This window comes from Tripterygium wilfordii, chromosome 10 (assembly GCF_013401445.1).
Source record: "Tripterygium wilfordii isolate XIE 37 chromosome 10, ASM1340144v1, whole genome shotgun sequence".
Classification (NCBI taxonomy): Eukaryota; Viridiplantae; Streptophyta; class Magnoliopsida; order Celastrales; family Celastraceae; genus Tripterygium; species Tripterygium wilfordii.
The window spans coordinates 1758748-1776375 of record NC_052241.1 but is presented as its reverse complement, the minus strand read 5'-3'; the positions used below and the strand labels follow the sequence as shown (position 1 = coordinate 1776375).

Here is a 17628-nt window from a genome sequence, read left to right as displayed (position 1 = left end):
ATGACATATATTATGAAAAGGGGTAACTGCTGAGAGTTTGAATGCTATAAATATCTAGCACATCTTTGAGTACTATGTCATCCAAATAAAATCACTTAAAGAGAGAGTAAACAAATACGGATATACGAAGTATTTTTAAATCAATGTAACAGGTATACTAATCTAGGACAGATGCTAACCTTCTTCCACGCTGAATAAGAGCAATTGATAGAAGCATAAGAAGTGGCAACCGACCTCGCGAGGTTAGTTCTTGCAGGAGGACTACCATTGGCATATGCCTCGAAGAAGCTTTAATTTATGACTATCTACTTAGAGACCAAAGTTGCAGGCCTGAACAAATTCCAATTCTGTGTCCACATACTTTGACCAAAGTGGCTTGAATTGACTCATGGCAATGTCTAGCCATGGCTTCATATTCCCATTAAAGTGAACCACCGCAGCATTTCTAATCTCTTCCATGCTAATGCTTGGATTATAGCCGAGTCCTAGAACATGCCATGACTTGTCTAGTGGCTTCGTTGTGGAGTAGAATGTAATTAAGCCAGGGGGCAATGTCCCTAACTTCCACAAGGTCCTGTCCACGTTCTGCAGTACAACCAGCATATCAGATGATGATAAAACCACAAAAAGACTAGCATGATAAAACTATAGGTGAAACTATTGAGAATGAGACCATAGCTTTTACGAAGTAGAGGAAGCCTCTATCAGTTTTTTTTGACAAATATTTTTTTTACATTGAATTGAAATCTAATCAGACTTGGTTGTTTGGAAAGTGAGCATACAAGTGAATGATAACTAGCAGCAGACAGATCAGGAAAGAAAAGAGCATAATGCATAGCAGCTAAAGGACCAAGAGTATCTTGAGGAAGTTATCATGTTACACAAATCAACAACGTATAGAATGATATTCGATCTTACTTGATGCTGCCATAAATGATAGTCCTCTGTACAGTTCTCCCTCCTCCAAGCGTCCAAATCAAAGTAGTTCATCCCATAAGCCCATGCACATGCCTTCGGATTAAACTTCGCCTTAATTAATGGATGCGAGAAATTCATGTACTGTGCATATCTGTGGAACGACCCAAAACAAGTCTCAACAGCCCCATTCACCTTTCCATCCATATCAATCTTCCATAACCCAGTCAAGTCCTTTTGAACAACTATATCATCATCCAAAAACAAAATACTGTTTAACTTGGGATACATCTCCGGTAAATAAAACCTCAAATGATTCAGAATAGATAAATATTTTGGATTCCTGAACTTCAAATTTGTCGCGTCCTTCGTTGCATTCTCCATCCTATTCTTGAAGTAAAATTCCTGCAGCTTAGCATCTCTTAATTGTCTAAGGACAGGCACATAATCCTCAGTCAAGAACTTGAAATCATCAACGGCTTTTACTTCAATGTGTGACCCCTTGTAGTCCTTCAATTTGAACATAACTTGCATAGCACCAAGATTCATTTTATCTGTCACTAGATGAAAAACATGCTTCCAGGGCTCCTTTGCATTTGCCACAGCAGAATTCACCACCACTGACGCAGCAAGTACATTATCTGAAAATATTGCATAGTGGTATAGATTAGGATCCTCAAATTCTGATGGCGTCGGCTTCCCTGCATCATTGTACTTATCCGGATGAGCTATTCGTTCTTCCATTAACCTCATTGCAAGACAATGCACGCTCTTTGGAATTGATTTTGCAGCAATCATACTCGAAAAAGCCCCTTGCTTCTTTGCTTTGGTTAACTGCTCATTCGCAGCAAAAATTGTGTCCTTCAGCTTCTGAATCTTGAGCTGATTATCGAAGCTCACTTTAGCCTCAGATATTACTTGTCTGGTGGCTTTGATACGCTCCTTTACCTCCTTTTCGAATTGCCGTAGCACTGATTCATCTATTGATAGCGAATCCAAATCGGACAGAGCCCGATAGGAAAGTTTATTGATGAGATCCGTGTAGTTCCGCGAGAGTAAAGCGAAAGTCCTAAGGAGTTTGGAGTTCTCAAGCTTGAGCTTCCGTGCGTAGGAGCCATAAGCGAGTACCAGAGACCGGTGATCCTCCGCTTGCTTCCGTATCTGGTCCACCGAGGCTTGAGTGGATCCGATTGAACCGCAAGCACGGTTCTCCTCGAGAATCCGGATGCATACGGAACCGAACTGAATCCCTAATCCGAAATCTACACCATACCAATAAGAACTCTTCATATTTTAGCAAACACAATTTCTTCAAAATAATACCATCGATAGATTTAGAAGTAAAAAACTTCATTTAAAACTACACTTGTAACAAAAACGGAATGTGTCCTGATGATATTAAACTTGTTTACTGCAGACGAATATTGTTTCTAGGGCAAAATCAAATATCCAGAGAGAGTGAACTTACATGGTGGAGGTCAGAAGAGTGAGAATGGGAGCTGAATGCGAAAGAGAGAACGATGAAGATGAGCACCGCAACCGTAATGGCGGAGGCTAGCAGCCGGAAAGCGAAGACGAAACTGCTTCCGCCACGGGAAGGTCGCTGAGAATTCGCCATTTGGTTTAGCGTGATTGATACTGTTTGTTTGCCGTTGCTATCTTTGGCTCCAGAGTACGAGTCTTTCCATATGGATCGTGGGATCTGGATCGTTTTCGTGCGGGCTCCACTGACTGAACGGTCTCGATTTCGTCTGGAAATCTGGGTGCCACTTGGATCCCGTATGAACGAATCACGACTAGTTTATAGTTGTTTTCTGTTAATTATCTTCTTCTTTGTTGCCTTGCAAAGTAAAATATTCGAAGATTTGGATTGATGATGACTTGTTCAGATGAAATCGAAAGAGTGCGTAATAGCTCACCTCCAGCACGGAAGATGAACGGGGTTAAACGATCTGTTAAAGTTGTGGGATGTAAAAACGCATTGATAGGGAGAGCGTTGACTGTCACTGTTTACTAATTCTAACATACAAGGCTTAACATCTTTATTCTACATTGTCTCTAGTTATCAATCAAAATCCAAAAGAAACAGTATCGCAATATGATCCTAAAACAAATGTACATTTGTGATGCCAGAACCACCAAACTTAATATTGTAGAGGTTTGTGGTCCCGTCCACTCAAGCCGAATGCTACATCAAATCAATGGTAACCCTTCTTGCGAGGCTTGGTGACATGATGTAACCATCCAAAGCCTTTGAAGGCTTTAGAAATCTTGACAAGATTAGGCCTTCCCATACCCAAATTCATCTTCCCAGCTGAGAATTTCAATGCCTGAAAGCAGCATAATTGCTCATCATCATCATAATCTTCTTCTTCCTCCTCCTCATAACAATCCTTAATACTTTTGCCTTTAGTACTATTCTTCTTTTTGTCACTCTTTGTCTTCACTTTGGTTGAATCAGTGGCCTCATATGTCTCCCAAAGCATATCCATCCCTTCTTCACCTCCACCACCTGATCCATCTACATTGTGTCGCTCCTCGTAGAGCTTGCACGCCAATGTCCTCCTCCATTCTTTTTCCTTCCTCATCGATCCAAAACTCCCGAGATTAGTTTCAGAATTCTCAATCACTTTGGATGAGTAATCACCATTAGTACACCAAAGATCAGCTTCTAATTTTGTAGAATTTGCAGAGTCTCCACCACTATTGACATTCACTTTTTTCTCACTGATTATTTTATTACCTACTCCATTGGATCCGCGTACAATGGATGTTTCTTCAACTTTATTGGACTCAACACTGAGTGGTTTGACTTCTTTTTCTTGCTTTTTGCTGAGGAGATCGTCCAACTCTTTCTTCTGATTCAACAATCCCGTTGAGCTCTTACTGTACTCCACTGAATTTTCATCCACATTGCCATCAAAACCTTCAGGATCAAAATACTTGTCTGATTGTGCTTCTGAGCTTGGTAGAGGACCTTCCTCAGCTTCCACTTCCAAGACTTCAACTGGGTTTTCTCTGTTTTCAGGAACAGAGGTCTCAAACACAATCTTGTACACTTCAAGCTCCTCAAAGCAGTACAACTCCTGGTCCTCATTCTCTACTTCAGACCTCAATTTATCAACAATGGTTTGATACGCAGAGAGAAGGAAACTCAGCTTGGATTCAATCAATTCAGGATGACTGGTACCGCTGTCACTGACAAGATCAGGCGATACAGTAAAAAGAACAAGGAGTATAAGGAGAGAGGTTGTGATGAAGAGAGGAGAAAGGAAGGAGAGTAGTTTGATGAGATAAGGAGAGAAGAAGATGAAGTAAGAGAAGTACAGAGGGTGAGACAAGACAAAGGAACAGAAGAGATGAAAGTCAGATAGGAGAAGACTAGAGAAGTTGTGAGGAGTTTTCTTTGAGGGGTAAGAAAATTCAGACATTTTTAGGAAGAGAATTGTGCAGATTGGGTGTTTGATGGTGAAGGAATGGAATGTGAAGAAGCCAAAGAAGGTTTGAAGAAAGTTTGGTTTTTGTTTTGTTCTGTTCAGTGGAAGAGAAAGGTGCGAGTATTATAAGCGGCGTGACTGACGGGGAAAAGGGACTATTATGATTATTTGTGAAGAATGGAAAGAGATAGAGAGTAGCGAACATTGACAAGAAAAAAAGGCAACTCTGGAAACTATACCATATCTATAACCACCAACAATGCATGTCAACTTTACCATATTTACAGCTCAAATAGGGATTAATTGATAAATCATGTCTATTTACAATTATTTTCAGTTATGAAGACTTGTTATATTATTAAAGTCGCCTTACCTTTTTTCCTGTCCTATGGTTTACAATTAGTGGTGGATCTGTGTGTCGAAAAGAGACCCGAGGCCCCTCCCTCAACACAAATTTTTTTTTTAAAAAAAATTGACTTCTAGTCAAACACTCGAGCGGAAGCCACTCAAAAATTAAAACTAACCAGCAAATGAGCCATTAGTTGAGTGGCAATGACTTTGCATGTCCCTGACTGAGGTCATGGGTTCTAGTCTCACCTCCTCCGAATATTTACAAGGAGGTGTGTGGGCTTCGTCTGCCCCTACGTGGGCTTGATTTGTGCCTCCTGCGTGGGGCTTGTTGACACCTGTACTTTCATAGGCTTGATCTGGTGGTGTGTCGTATATTGTGTTTGTACTTGTACTCAAAAAAAAAAAAAAAAAAAAAAAATTAAAACTAACCACATTCCGCATAGATTTAGTCCTAAAATCAAATCCTAATTTATAAGCTCAATATTTGCTTATTCCCACTTGCTTTTCACTAAAATCCCCTCGAATAAAATTTGAGGGCACTACCCCCGAACTCCCATCAACCATTCACCTCCTCAATCCATTTTCTTCTATATTAGCCACTGTTCACAATAAAAAAATGATGAACGTGCTACAAGTTGCTTTTGTATTCTTTTTTCTCCAAAATAATGTGCAGGTTCTTCTCTGAACAACAGAATGACATGTTCGCACCATCACCATTCACCAACTGAATAGACCATTTTGTATTTTAATTAGTCTAATATTTCATACGAAGACAAACTTAAACAAGTGATGTACAATATAGTGTTCTCAGAAAATATCAAGAAAATATTCTTTTCCCGATCTTGTTATGAACTAATTATCATCGGCTTGCATCTGAGATTCTATTTGATCATCAAGTGAGAGGAACATAATTCTTAAAGAAAATTCATTAATATTCTACCCCCTGATCTCCACTCACTAATGCTAGTAAGTTGGCTTATGGAACCTACATATTTGCATTAACTGTGCAACCGACAATGGGGCTATTAATCTAAGTCCCAAAATGAAGATTAGGTCAATACGAAGAATCATTTTTCAAGAGAAGTTGCGGGTGGATTACATATGAGGGGAAGAGTAGGAAAAAGATAAAAAGTGAGTAGAGAATTACTTGGGGATTGCAGTGGTTGCATATGGAAGGCCACTCATGGCTAATCAATTGCATGCCTCGTCACTGGCTTTTTACCTCTCAAGAGGGACCATTGTGTCTGTCGTTCATCCTTTGGTCTATGTCATCATGTTTTCCTTCTTCTAGAACTCAATCCTGCAGAGGCTCTTATCCATCTTCGAACTAGTATTCTAACAGCAAGAAGAGGAAATTTTTCTTCATGTATCTATCCAATTGAAAATGGCAGTGAAAAGTACGAGACTACTGAATGTAAATTCATCAACAGTCCATATAATCCTAAGCTTGTTTTTCTCTTTATATAAGTATAAATTGCAGCAGTGTCTTTACACAACAAAACTGCTACTGAAAGAACCAATGTTAGAACCAACAGAATCTAATAAGCGATGTTTGAGAATGTTATCGATTATTATATTTAAGAAAACTAAACACAAAGGCAGGCAATCAATGCTACAAAGGCGGCAAAATCTTGTTCACTAGTCTCATCGGTAGGTTGAGACTTGAGAGAGATGCCTTGGTAGTGATCATTATAACGGAAAAAACATATATAATCATGGGACCCCCACTAATGACCATAAGAACATGCCCAAAAAAAATTACTACTTTTGCCTTTTGTCGCCAAAGACACCATCTTTCATAGTCAACCCGTAAAAGTATACCTACACAGATTGAGCAAAAGCAGAACGAAGGAGACAGGGCACAAAAGGCATTAATACACATGTATGAAACAAGAAAACGACTTCTGATGTCATGAATATCATAAGCACTGGCACAAGAGGGATCAAATAGCTTAACGAATTAAGCCCACTATTTAAAAGAAAACAATGCATCGAACGAGGGAAACTCACTACCAAAAACACATGGAGATCTTTAATATTAAATTATATGGCATTTTGAATAAGTATTAGCGCTATTGCAGTATTACCAGACAATAACACAATTATATCCTGCAATAAAAATAACTGAGTTACCATTCAAAGGTCACATCCCACAATGATATAGAAAGTAAAAATCCCAAAGCAGGATTACGATCCAAATGTGATAATTGACATCCACCAAAATATGTGATCTACAAAATAAAGGAGTACATTAACTGAAGAGAAACAAAGCAATCAAAGTTGGCAGCTGGCAGTCAATTAAGGTACTCAATTTCAGGGTGTTTCAAGTGTACTCAAGATAGCATCCACAACTAAACAGAGATAGAAGATTAGAAGTCCACAATTTAGCATTCCATAACATATTCAGAATTAACATCCACAAGTAAACAGAACCTCACAAACTGAAAGCTAAAATAAAAACAAGTCCACTTTGATCAAGAAACCAAAAAATGTATCAAAACATCTCTATCTACCATTCTAAATGCAACATCAATCATTCATCACAGGCTTGTTTTCATTTGCTTTTGGTCTCTGTTCTTTAGGCTTTTGCTCCTCCATTTTCCTGATGCAGACAATATAAATAAATATATATGTCAGTTACATGTTGAGGAAACAAGATATATACCAAGCACATAATAGCTATATATTGTTTAAGGCAAAAACTTAGGAAAATGATAATTAGACCTGCAGAAAATTGGATAGAAATAACTAGCAATTCAAATAACAGTACAAGGTAAAAACAAGTCTCGTTTATAAATATCAGGTCTAGTAATGACCACCTGCCAATAATGATGAAAGAATAGGAGGCTTATCAAGAAAAATAGAGAGGCACATGTACATGTTGGGACCAAAGATGCTAAAGTTCCTCCAAACGTAAAATTTAATCCTCTAAAAGCAAGCTAACTGAAATAATCTTTCTTATAGCAACATTTTATCGATTTGGATAAGAACAGGCCATGAAGCATCAAGACCAGCCTCTTTGTAAAGCATTCTTAAAAACAGAATGAGCATACTTTTTCCTCTACCACTCAAAGACTCTACACTCCCAACAATCACCACACGCTATCTATCTAAACAATCTAGAAGAGTAGAAGTTAATTATTGAGCAAGAAAATTTGCAGTTACAGCCACCTCTAATATACTAGAGCATGTAGAAATATGTGACATATAAATTGGGTTCTACGGTTCTACCACCTGAGGTTAAAAAAAATTTAACGAAATTTTATGTATTCCAAATTCCAACACAAGTACTGCATTTGACTAACCACCCAGTGATGCCCGAATTAGCTAGGGATGAACCCTTCCAACTGAGGGACCAAACTTCAATACTGCACATCAACACCCTACAACTTATCCAGTACTTGGGGTTTGGGGGAATGGGGCGATCCAAGTATTTGAGATTTTTATGGTTCCTCGTCATAAAAATGGTACTGTATTCAACTCTAAACATCTGATTCCATTGTCTGCATTCTTATAGAAACACCTAAATTGTTCTGTACAATTTTATTTATGCATTTTATTGATTGGAAGTTCCCGTTAGCTCATTCAATCCTATTCAATCCACAAGAATAAAATAGAAATAACAGAAGATTTGAAACCTTAGAACCAGATACTGCACATTGTGGAATTCATCTGATATTATGTGCATTTTCCATAGCACGCCAGTTCCAATCACTGTGTCAGTTTCACAAAATTAGGATATGTTTTAAGGTTCTAAGGTTTTATCAGACAAGGGAAGGGAAAGCATATATGATAGAAGAAGGCAGGAAGACAATAGATATAAAGACATCGCCTCTTACTAGAAAGATAGCAAATAGAACAATCATCATCTTTCTAGAATGAAACAGAAAATGATCATCGTGCTTGCACCCTAGTTTTTCCATAATCCATTCCAGACTAAACCAGTAAATAGTAAGAATCAATTCTAACAATTAAAAAACCATAAATCAGGTGTGAAAACAACCTATTATCAATGAAGCGTGCATAAACCATACAAGTTTGACAACTTCAGAAAATATACACATATAAGCAACTATGTGCATAGACGTGTAAGGAGATAAACCTCTTGTCGGAGGCGCCTCCCTTCTGGCTGAGGAAGGAACGAAAGAGAGGTGAGTTGACGTCGTAGATCATCTTGCTCGCTGAAACCCTAATTTCCCTGCGACTCGCAGCTTCTGCAGCCTCTTTTCGCTAATCGACGATGCGTGACTGACGCGGGAAGGGAACGGAGGATTGTCAAGAATGGGAGACTGATTGCTATTTATAGCTGCGATATTCGCATTGCGAAAATGAGGTTACAGGCTTACAGCTTACAAAAGGCCCTCAGATGGGCCCTTGAAAATGCCCATACTTCCAAACTTTGAAAGCCCAGTTTAAAAACTTCAAAATGGCCCTCTCTCTTTCCAGTTGGGATTCTTTCTTCGTTTTCTTGTGTTACTCTTTTTGACTTATTCATCCATAAAGAGGCTAGAATATAACGTTATTGGGACTTTCTATTTGGTTGTATCGAAAGGCTCAATGAACTGGAATTTTCTTATTGGGCCATGCCATTTCGGTGTAAGCGAATCATTGATGATGAAGAGGATGAGTTTCCATAGAATGATTTGGAGTTCTTGTAGAGTGAAACCATACAGTATCATATATGAGACAGATATTCTAAGGAGCAGGGCAAAATTTCTTCCCTTGATTTTTTTTGTGGCCGGGAAGGTCCCAGTCTAACAGACACTTTTTTGTGACTTATGGCCAATTTTAAACTTGGATTGGCCACCTCGTGTGCACAATAGGCCACCAATTTAGTCCTGTGCTGAAATCCAGTGCGAAGTAAGACTAAACCGAGATACATAATAGGACTCTTAACCCCCTAGGAAGCAAGCCCCTGCCCTTGGCCTAGGAAACCCTAAGAGATTATGTCCCATCTGTTTGAACTCCCGACACGAGGGATCTTTCACTTCTAAACCCAAAGATATAACCATTACACTGATGCCAAGTTGTTTTACCACCTCTTGATTACTTGTACTACTCCAAACATCTTACTGCATTTTCCAACTGAAATGGAATTAGTGCACATTACAAACAAAATAATCCTAAGAACACATGATTCTAAGTAGATACATGACATGCCCCCTCATTGAATCAATAGCAATAAGGCATGTCGGAGCGCCTCGAAATAATACCTGGAGTGAGAGATTCAACCAAGAGAGATTTAGAAGCTGAAATTTTGCATCAACCATCAATAGGTTTAGCCACCATCGATATGATCGAACCCATCACTACAAAAGAGACGAACACACTCTCCTAACAGTTAAGTTAACAACGGATTTCTTAAATGACATTAATAGTACCAAAATGACATCCACTAAGAACATGCCATGTGTCCTAAGACCTGACATAAAATGGCGAGTATACCAGAGGATGAACATCTAAAAGGGTGAGGGGAGAACTTCTTTGAAGTGATCGAGGAACCATCCTCAATACTCCGCCAAGCATGTATGCTCGGTCTAATGAGGTGACATGCCTCAGTGCTATGCTCCCATAAGATAAATTATTACTAGAGAAGTAAATAGTTCACCCACATTTTCACGTGGGATTAATGAGAGACCCACGATCTTCCATAACCATCATTTCCTAGTCAATATAAAAGAGGACCCTCCACCATAGGTAAACGATTCCAACTCTAGTACCATTGCACACTAAATAGTGATTTGAGAGAAGAGAGTTCCGAACACTAAACACTCTCCCTTTTTGATTAAATATTTACTTGGACATCGGAGACGTCCCCTTAGCACACTCTTAGAGCCCCCCATAACCATGTGATTCCTTGTGCAAGACGAATTTCAGCATAACATAGCTCATCTTGACTTCAGCTCTACCACTTGTGATCATTAGACATATTAGTTGTGGATCAATGAGTCTCAAAGGCTTAATCACGTCCACGTGGCATAATAGCTGTTTTTGCTTCAACGTTGGTCGAATTGATTGGGTGTAGAATAGGGGGAGGTTAAGGGGGTTGAGGTTGGCGGGACATTTATCTACGAAAGGCAGACTATCCAATCACAGCTCGTCGGTGCGCTGCTCTTCCCCACCAACCAACCAACCCACGCTATTATTAATTATTTCAACCTCCCCTTGCATACCCTTCTCATTTTCTATTATCCCCGACGTGTCCCCCTTGTCCCTGTTTTACACGGCACTGTCACATTACACTATTACCCTCCAACCATTCCACGAACCTCAGTCAAACCCAGTACTGTGATTTTTCTAAACACTGAAAAACAGAAAACATCATCATGCTGGTTTGTTTTGTTTTCCCAAAAGTAATTACAACTCCAATGCACGCGTTTTTGGTATTAGGGGTTTGGTAGTACCACATTTGCAATGTCTATTATAAGAAGTAATTATTGAGTATAATTGCAAGAGAATTGACTACTATTTGGTTTAGTGGGATGGGATGGGAGAGGCTTCAATTCTTGTTACAATTTCTAAAAAAAGATTAAATGATGAAAAATTGTTTTTTAGAAAATGACATATTAGAGTTTAGAGGTTAATAATTAGTGTTTAAGGTTTAGAGTTTAGGGATTACCAAAAAATTTAGAGTTTAGGGTGCACTCAAAATTCGATTTCAATTAGAAGCGTATTTCTTAGAGGTCACTTGCATTTGGATTTCGGCCTACGTGTTGCTAGTGGGTCTTTAAGCACTAGGCCCCCTCAGCTCAGGACTTATTATGTTGACAAGTGAGAAACTTTCATGCGAACGGGCCTGCTCGTCCGTTGTTTAATCACACTCACTGTCCGAAGAGCATGGTGGGCTTGGTTGTTCATTGGTTACCAAATGAGGTTTAGAATTTTTTTTTCAAAATCTATTATATTATAATATTATGAACACTAAAATACTCAATAACACATTTTAAAGTATGATTTAACATAATTTTAGGGGAGAATTATAACTATAATTAGAACAAAAATTTGGAGCCTCCTATCCCAGTTTTATGAATGGTTCATGAATTACGAAATAATTTTATAGTCTCGCTTTGACTTTCTATCCAAATCCTCAAAAATGATAATTTAAGATTTACGTCAATCTTCCCCATGTGCCAAACTTGAGCAACTTGGTCTTATAAGTCCAAAATTTTCTAAATTTGATTCTTTCTTCACAACATAATAACAATTCCATGTTGTGTAAAATAATTGCTTATAGTACTATGTTGACTATGCTATAAAATTAATTTTTTAATACATAAAATTAATTTTTTTTTATTAAAAAAAAACACATTTGTTGAGAGATGAAAGGGCATAATGGGTATTAGGAAAAGTGAAAAGGGCATCATTGGAATCAACACACAATCAAGAATGTGTGTGTGAAGTACATAGAAGCTAATTCGTTTTTATTCCACAAAAGCACGCTCTCTCACTAAACCCACCACCACCGTCATCATCAGCAAGCTCTCCTGACTGCTGCCACCTTCGTATGAAAACAAAAGGTGGTAGATGCATGAGCGTTCATCAGCTTCTCTGTCCTGAGTCCTGACCCTTATTCGCCTTTCTTTTTAACCAGATTTCACTAGTACAACATCTCTCTATGGGTGTCCTTTGTGTTTTAAGCCTTTAAGGTCATTCAACTACCACCTTCTCGCCGTCTGAGGTACGAGCATGGACTATATTTGACTGTTTCATAATGGGTACTTTTACTGAGTTGCTTTTGTTTTATGGGATTTCAAAATGCCTCTTTTTGGGTACTGCTTAGTTTATGGTCAACAACGGATTTCAAGAGATCAAGGGTGGCCTCTTCTCCTGATGGGTTTTTGTGGGGTTGTCTTGATTTTTGTTAGGATTGTGCGTATTGTTTGAGTCTGTTTTTGTGTATTTGGGTTTTTGTCTTTTGTATGGAGTGTCTCATGAAAGGTGGTAGGTTGGTGGGGTTGACTTATTTTCCTAACATAGGGATTTTGAATTGTTTTCATCAAATTATTTGGGTGTCTTCTGTTGATTTGTTTGAATTCTAATCCTGTTTGGCATGCTCAGTGGGTTGTTATTTCCTACACGAATTATGAAGAAACTTACTTTTATTTTGAGTTTCTTAATCAATATTTTCTCCTTTCCTGGGTCGTTGGCCATTTAATTCAACATGGAATGGATTACTTACTGTAATTATCAATGGCATTGTTTGGTTAGTTCCTTTATTTGCATTGCTGCACGTTGGCTTTAGCTTGACTAATGTGTTCTATTACTAGCTGAGAAACATATTTTGATGTCTTTTTTCTTTTTCGCTATTTTTCATAACCACGAATCTATCTTTTGTGTAGGAGGAGTAAGGTGCTAAATGTTTCAATTTGTCGACTAAACCATTGTGCATCAAGAGGAGGATAGGGATCCACCATGGTGAGCTTACGAAGGCGTAGGCTCTTGGGACTTTGCTCAGGTAAATTGATTGGATTTTTATGTGAATAGGGAATTTTTGTCAATTAGCATTAATTAGTTTCCATTTTCTATTTTCCTTAGCAGTTAGCGTGATCATTAGACAAAGCTATGGACAAATTACTCTTCTCGATGCTTTGCAATATTGTTTTGTTGAAATTTTATTTTAATTACTGGCAGCTTTGGTGTGCCTTTGCAGGGAGAAATTCTTTCCTGTCGCCTTTAACTAGATTTTTTGGTAATGGAAGTTGTACTGAAAGTCCTATCCAGCATTCAAAATCCATTAGTGTGCATCCCCTGCCATTTGGTGATGCCAACCAGCCACGGAGGGTAAGGATTATATCCTTTCCCATTTATTTGAGTAACCTGCATTGGACAAAGTGGTTTTGCTACGAAGGTTTTATTCAAACTTCTCTCTAGTCTCCTTGAATGATTGTACTCTCCTAACCATTACATCACCTCATTTGAAAACTTCGAACGTGTTCTTTGACAGACTTCCAGTGCACTCTTTAAAATTTGTAAGAAATAGAATGACGTTATAGCGGAAAGTTTCATAATTCATACTGTATCAACTGGCGTATTATAACCTTTTCTTTGCATAGATCATTGTTTGGGAGAGCTGCCGCTGCAGTAATATAGAACTTTCTGTACTGGGAAAAAAAATAAATGTTATTTTTGGCAAGTTGCTTTGTTTGTTGATTTTACTCAATGTGACTATTTTCTTTTAAAGAGTATATTTCCCTTTCGGATGTCATTTTTTCCCTCCCTCTCCCATCTTCATATAAAGTCAACTTTCTTTAAAACTAGTATGCCAGGTTTGGATATTGGTAATTTTGTGAATTTTTTATTTATTATTCAACCATTTTTTCCTTGATGGGGGGAATTTTAACCCGTCTGACTGTGGGATGCCAGCCACTTGGTTCACTGCAATGAAACATGCAATGTATGAAGAGGTCATTGTGAGTTTGCCCTTGGCAGCTTGTGGAGTATTTGAGACACGTGCCTTGCCATTTTGTGTGTGGTGTCTGAGCAACTATGCTTGCTTTGAACAAAAAACAGCAGCTTATAATGACACAACTTATTGCTCGGGAACCAATTGTTTATTCTAGAATTATAATCAATGACTTTATACTTTCCCTGGCTCGATTTGTTTGGAATATACCTGATACAAAGTAAAAATATTTATTCCAAATACATGCACTATATCATCTCATTCATTCATAGACAACTGCATTTATAGAATATTCATGATTTTATGATTTCCAGAATACTATTTTGTTTCCATAGACCACTACATTTATATGTTATATGCTGTTTCCCAGAAAACTAGTGTCTGCTTAGGACCTGGATCATCAGATACACTGGGTTCTACCTCACCAAAAGAACTCCACAATGAACAATATTCAGGTCTGTTGGTCCTATGTTATGTTTGCTTCCTGTAACTGAGTTATTGTTTGTCAAATGTGCTTGAAATTGTATATTTTATTAGCCATACCAGGCCATAAACATTTTGGGATGTTCTGGTAAACACTAAAAGAAATTGCGTACTCTGCATGGATGCCTCTTGTGTCATGCCATCATCCACATATTTAAAACTTGCTAACTTGCTTATTCTTCTGGTAAACTACATAACTTATCACAAGGGGAAGATTTCTTGGATGCCTCACACTCAAACATGCATGTCTTATAGGATCATTGTGACATGATGCAAAATTATTGTATGCCAGAACGAGGGATGTTTGAAACGTTCACTTCTGTTTCTCTTTTGGCTCTTATTTTTCAATTTGTGCCTGCATGGATTTTCCTTCCTTTTTTGCTTCTTTTTGTTTTTTTTTTCCTCTTTCGACTATTAATTACCTGCAATAACTCTTAGAATGGGAACTGATAGTGTGAGAGTTCATCCATCTGTACTGCAATTTGACTTTGCTGGTTGATTATTTTTATTTAGAGCAACCAATCAAACGTAGGAAGCGACACCGGAGGAAGCATGTGCAAAACCAAGAACCATGTCTAATGAGAGGTGTGTATTTCAAGAATATGAAGTGGCAGGCAGCTATAAAAGTTGATAAGAAACAAATCCACTTGGGGACTGTTGGTTCACAAGAAGAGGCTGCCAATCTGTATGACAGGTAGTAGTTTGACGTTGGAATATCACTTTCTTCTGGTGCTAACCATTATTTGCATGAAGCATCGTAAGATGACTATAAACAACTCCCAAGACCCTTTCACTCTGTTATAGATTTACTTGATTCACTAGATCATCTTGTTTCTTGGAATTGCAAGTTAAAGGTTAAACAACTTCTTTGCGTAAGGCTCCTGCGGTGGAGGTGGGGTCGGGGAAGGGGGAAATGCACACAATCTTACCCTCGCATTGCAGAAAGGCTGTTTGGCAATTAGTTTATAATATTCTATATTGAGAAACCAACTTTGATTTAACAGAAATATGGATTATCATTCTGGTATAAGTAAACATCCTCCTTATTTCTACTGATTAAAATTGCATCAATGTTATTAACTGCCACTCATGATAGAGAAAACAACATTTCGATGAAAATCATCGCCAAAAGCCACCTCCACCAACCCAACCCCGGGAAAAAATTGAATAAGAGGGGGGACAAGCACTTTTCTCATTAGATATTGCTTAGAAATCCTCGCCCAAGTGTTTGGGGTGGTTCAAACTCATTTTTGCTACTCCCATCCTTTTGCGATCAGCAGTTAATCTTTGGCTAAATTTCTGAAGGTTATACCATTAGTAGCTTCACATATAGCACAATTGTCCTGCATTTTATAATTGACATGGACCCCTAACTTTTGGTATCTCTGTGCATGCATGAGAATCATAATCACTAAATTCGGTAAATAGATTAAAACCCAAATGAATTAAGATGCCCCAATCGATGGATCTGCAGAGATGGAAATTGATACTGCTAGCTCTAATAAACAAACTAGTAAGAGTGATGATGGAGGATATGTTGATGCTCTTAGAAATGTAGCTGTATTGTAGTGATTGGCTGGCAGGGGCAGGACTTAAAATTGAGGGTAGGAACATGAGTGGTATCGGATTGTAGGTCTCGGTAACCTGCTTTGTGTTGCTGTCTGAAACCTTGACACTTCTCTATGTCTACCTGGAACGACTAGACGTAGGATTAAGCCAGTGATAAGAAGAGGTAAAAATGCATTATAGATAGTAGATTACCTAATGCTACCATAATATTCACTATGAGAAATGGATAAATTTTTTCCTCACGTTTAAGCTTGGATCACATTACATCAAAACACATGATGGTACTGAACTGTTTACTATAAGGTTTTTGGTCCAAAATTTATGAAGTTGTGAAACCATATGCATGGCTCTTCCTTCATGTTTTCCCTGAAAGACGAGGAAGAAGATAATGGAGGAAAAGAAAAAAGAAAAGAAAAACTTAATGCATAGTTCCCAACATGAACATTCAAGTAGTGGCCTATGCACCCCAGTATGCCTTGGTGAATATGCAAATGGGTGGAGAAAAGGGTCATTACACATGTTAGATAGCTGTCAGCTGACACCATGTGTCTGATTGTTTTACTGTGAAATGCAGAGCTGCTTTCATGTGTGGGAGGGAACCCAACTTTGAGCTGTCAGAAGAGGAGAAGCAAGAACTTAGGAACTTTGATTGGGATGAATTCTTGGCATACACTCGCCGTTCCATTAATAATAAAAGTGATATTTCCCTTACGGACTTCAATATTTATCTGGGGTTTTAGCTTTTATGATCAATATGATTTTAATGGTTTGCCTTCAAAAAACGTTTTTGCAGAGCACAAGAGAAGGCTCAGAGCAGGGATGGAGAAAAAGAGTGAGCCGAGCGAGGTTTCAATGCAGAGCAGTGACTGGGATAGCAAACAAGGGGTCAATGGCTTCTCGGGTTCAGAAGATGCAGATCCAGACTCATCAGTCTCTTGAAAGTTCTGTTGTGCAAATCCAGCGGATTACCAGCTCTAGCTCTTGCCTGGCCTCCTCCCAGTTTTTGGTGTACAACAGGCTACATTATGGAGCAAATGATGGTAAATTTAGTTATCATTAGTAAGTATAGATCGAATAAGTGATTCAAAATTATAAGCATCCTAACCAATGCAATTTCATTCTTGAGATCGATCGATTAAAGGATGCAAAGCTGTTGTGCATCTAATCTCTTCTCTTGGGCCCCAAAGTGCTTTAGAAACTTTGTTCCCAACTTGTATGAAGAAAAGTATTCTGTTTTCCTGACTGCTTACTTGTTGGAGTTGTTAATGTTAAGTCATTAGTGAATCCCGGCACGCTGAACGCTTAAAGACCATTAGTTTGCTGACTTGCGTGTGATCAATGTTGTTCTGGTAACAGTGAGGATTTTCTCCTCCCCATTGAGCTCTGGTTTTTGGTGGGAGTGAGATAGAATGTCTACAAAAAGCTCCATGAACAGAAAAGGAACCAAGTTCTTTGACAATTGCATAATTC

General features: G+C 38.3%; 3 protein-coding genes and 1 pseudogene across 3 annotated transcripts; 1 reads left to right on the top strand and 3 right to left on the bottom strand.

Annotated features, from left to right (window-relative positions):
* Positions 1-51: 51 nt before the first annotated feature.
* LOC120007844 lies at positions 52-2830 on the bottom strand (annotated as a pseudogene).
* Positions 2831-2911: 81 nt separating this feature from the next.
* Positions 2912-4864, bottom strand: LOC120007845. The gene has a single exon (XM_038858307.1). It carries the CDS (start codon positions 4344-4346, stop codon positions 3114-3116), a length of 1233 nt encoding a protein of 410 aa, XP_038714235.1. The 5' UTR covers positions 4347-4864; the 3' UTR covers positions 2912-3113.
* A 2127-nt stretch (positions 4865-6991) lies between these two features.
* On the bottom strand, positions 6992-9073 carry LOC120007022 (wound-induced basic protein-like). The gene is made up of 2 exons (XM_038857173.1): positions 8806-9073; positions 6992-7305 (listed from the first exon to the last, which is right to left on the bottom strand). Exons 1-2 carry the CDS (start codon positions 8874-8876, stop codon positions 7233-7235), a joined length of 144 nt encoding a protein of 47 aa, XP_038713101.1. The 5' UTR covers positions 8877-9073; the 3' UTR covers positions 6992-7232.
* A 3046-nt stretch (positions 9074-12119) lies between these two features.
* On the top strand, positions 12120-17470 carry LOC120006841 (ethylene-responsive transcription factor-like protein At4g13040). The gene is made up of 7 exons (XM_038856947.1): positions 12120-12381; positions 13043-13158; positions 13354-13484; positions 14477-14561; positions 15103-15283; positions 16733-16854; positions 16952-17470. The coding sequence occupies exons 2-7, from the start codon at positions 13116-13118 to the stop codon at positions 17095-17097; spliced, it is 708 nt and encodes a 235-aa protein (XP_038712875.1). The 5' UTR covers positions 12120-12381; positions 13043-13115; the 3' UTR covers positions 17098-17470.
* The last annotated feature ends 158 nt before the right edge of the window (positions 17471-17628 follow it).

Coding starts and splice junctions, on each gene's coding strand:
- LOC120006841 (XM_038856947.1), top strand. CDS start 13,116: ATGGTGAGCTTACGAAGGCGTAGGCTCTTGGGACTTTGCTCAG. Junction 13,485..14,476: donor ATGCCAACCAGCCACGGAGG/GTAAGGATTATA, acceptor GCTGTTTCCCAG/AAAACTAGTGTCTGCTTAGG. Junction 14,562..15,102: donor CCACAATGAACAATATTCAG/GTCTGTTGGTCC, acceptor ATTTTTATTTAG/AGCAACCAATCAAACGTAGG.
- LOC120007845 (XM_038858307.1), bottom strand. CDS start 4,346: ATGTCTGAATTTTCTTACCCCTCAAAGAAAACTCCTCACAACTTCTCT.
- LOC120007022 (XM_038857173.1), bottom strand. CDS start 8,876: ATGATCTACGACGTCAACTCACCTCTCTTTCGTTCCTTCCTCAGCCAG. Junction 7,306..8,805: donor GGAGGCGCCTCCGACAAGAG/GTTTATCTCCTT, acceptor TGTCTGCATCAG/GAAAATGGAGGAGCAAAAGC.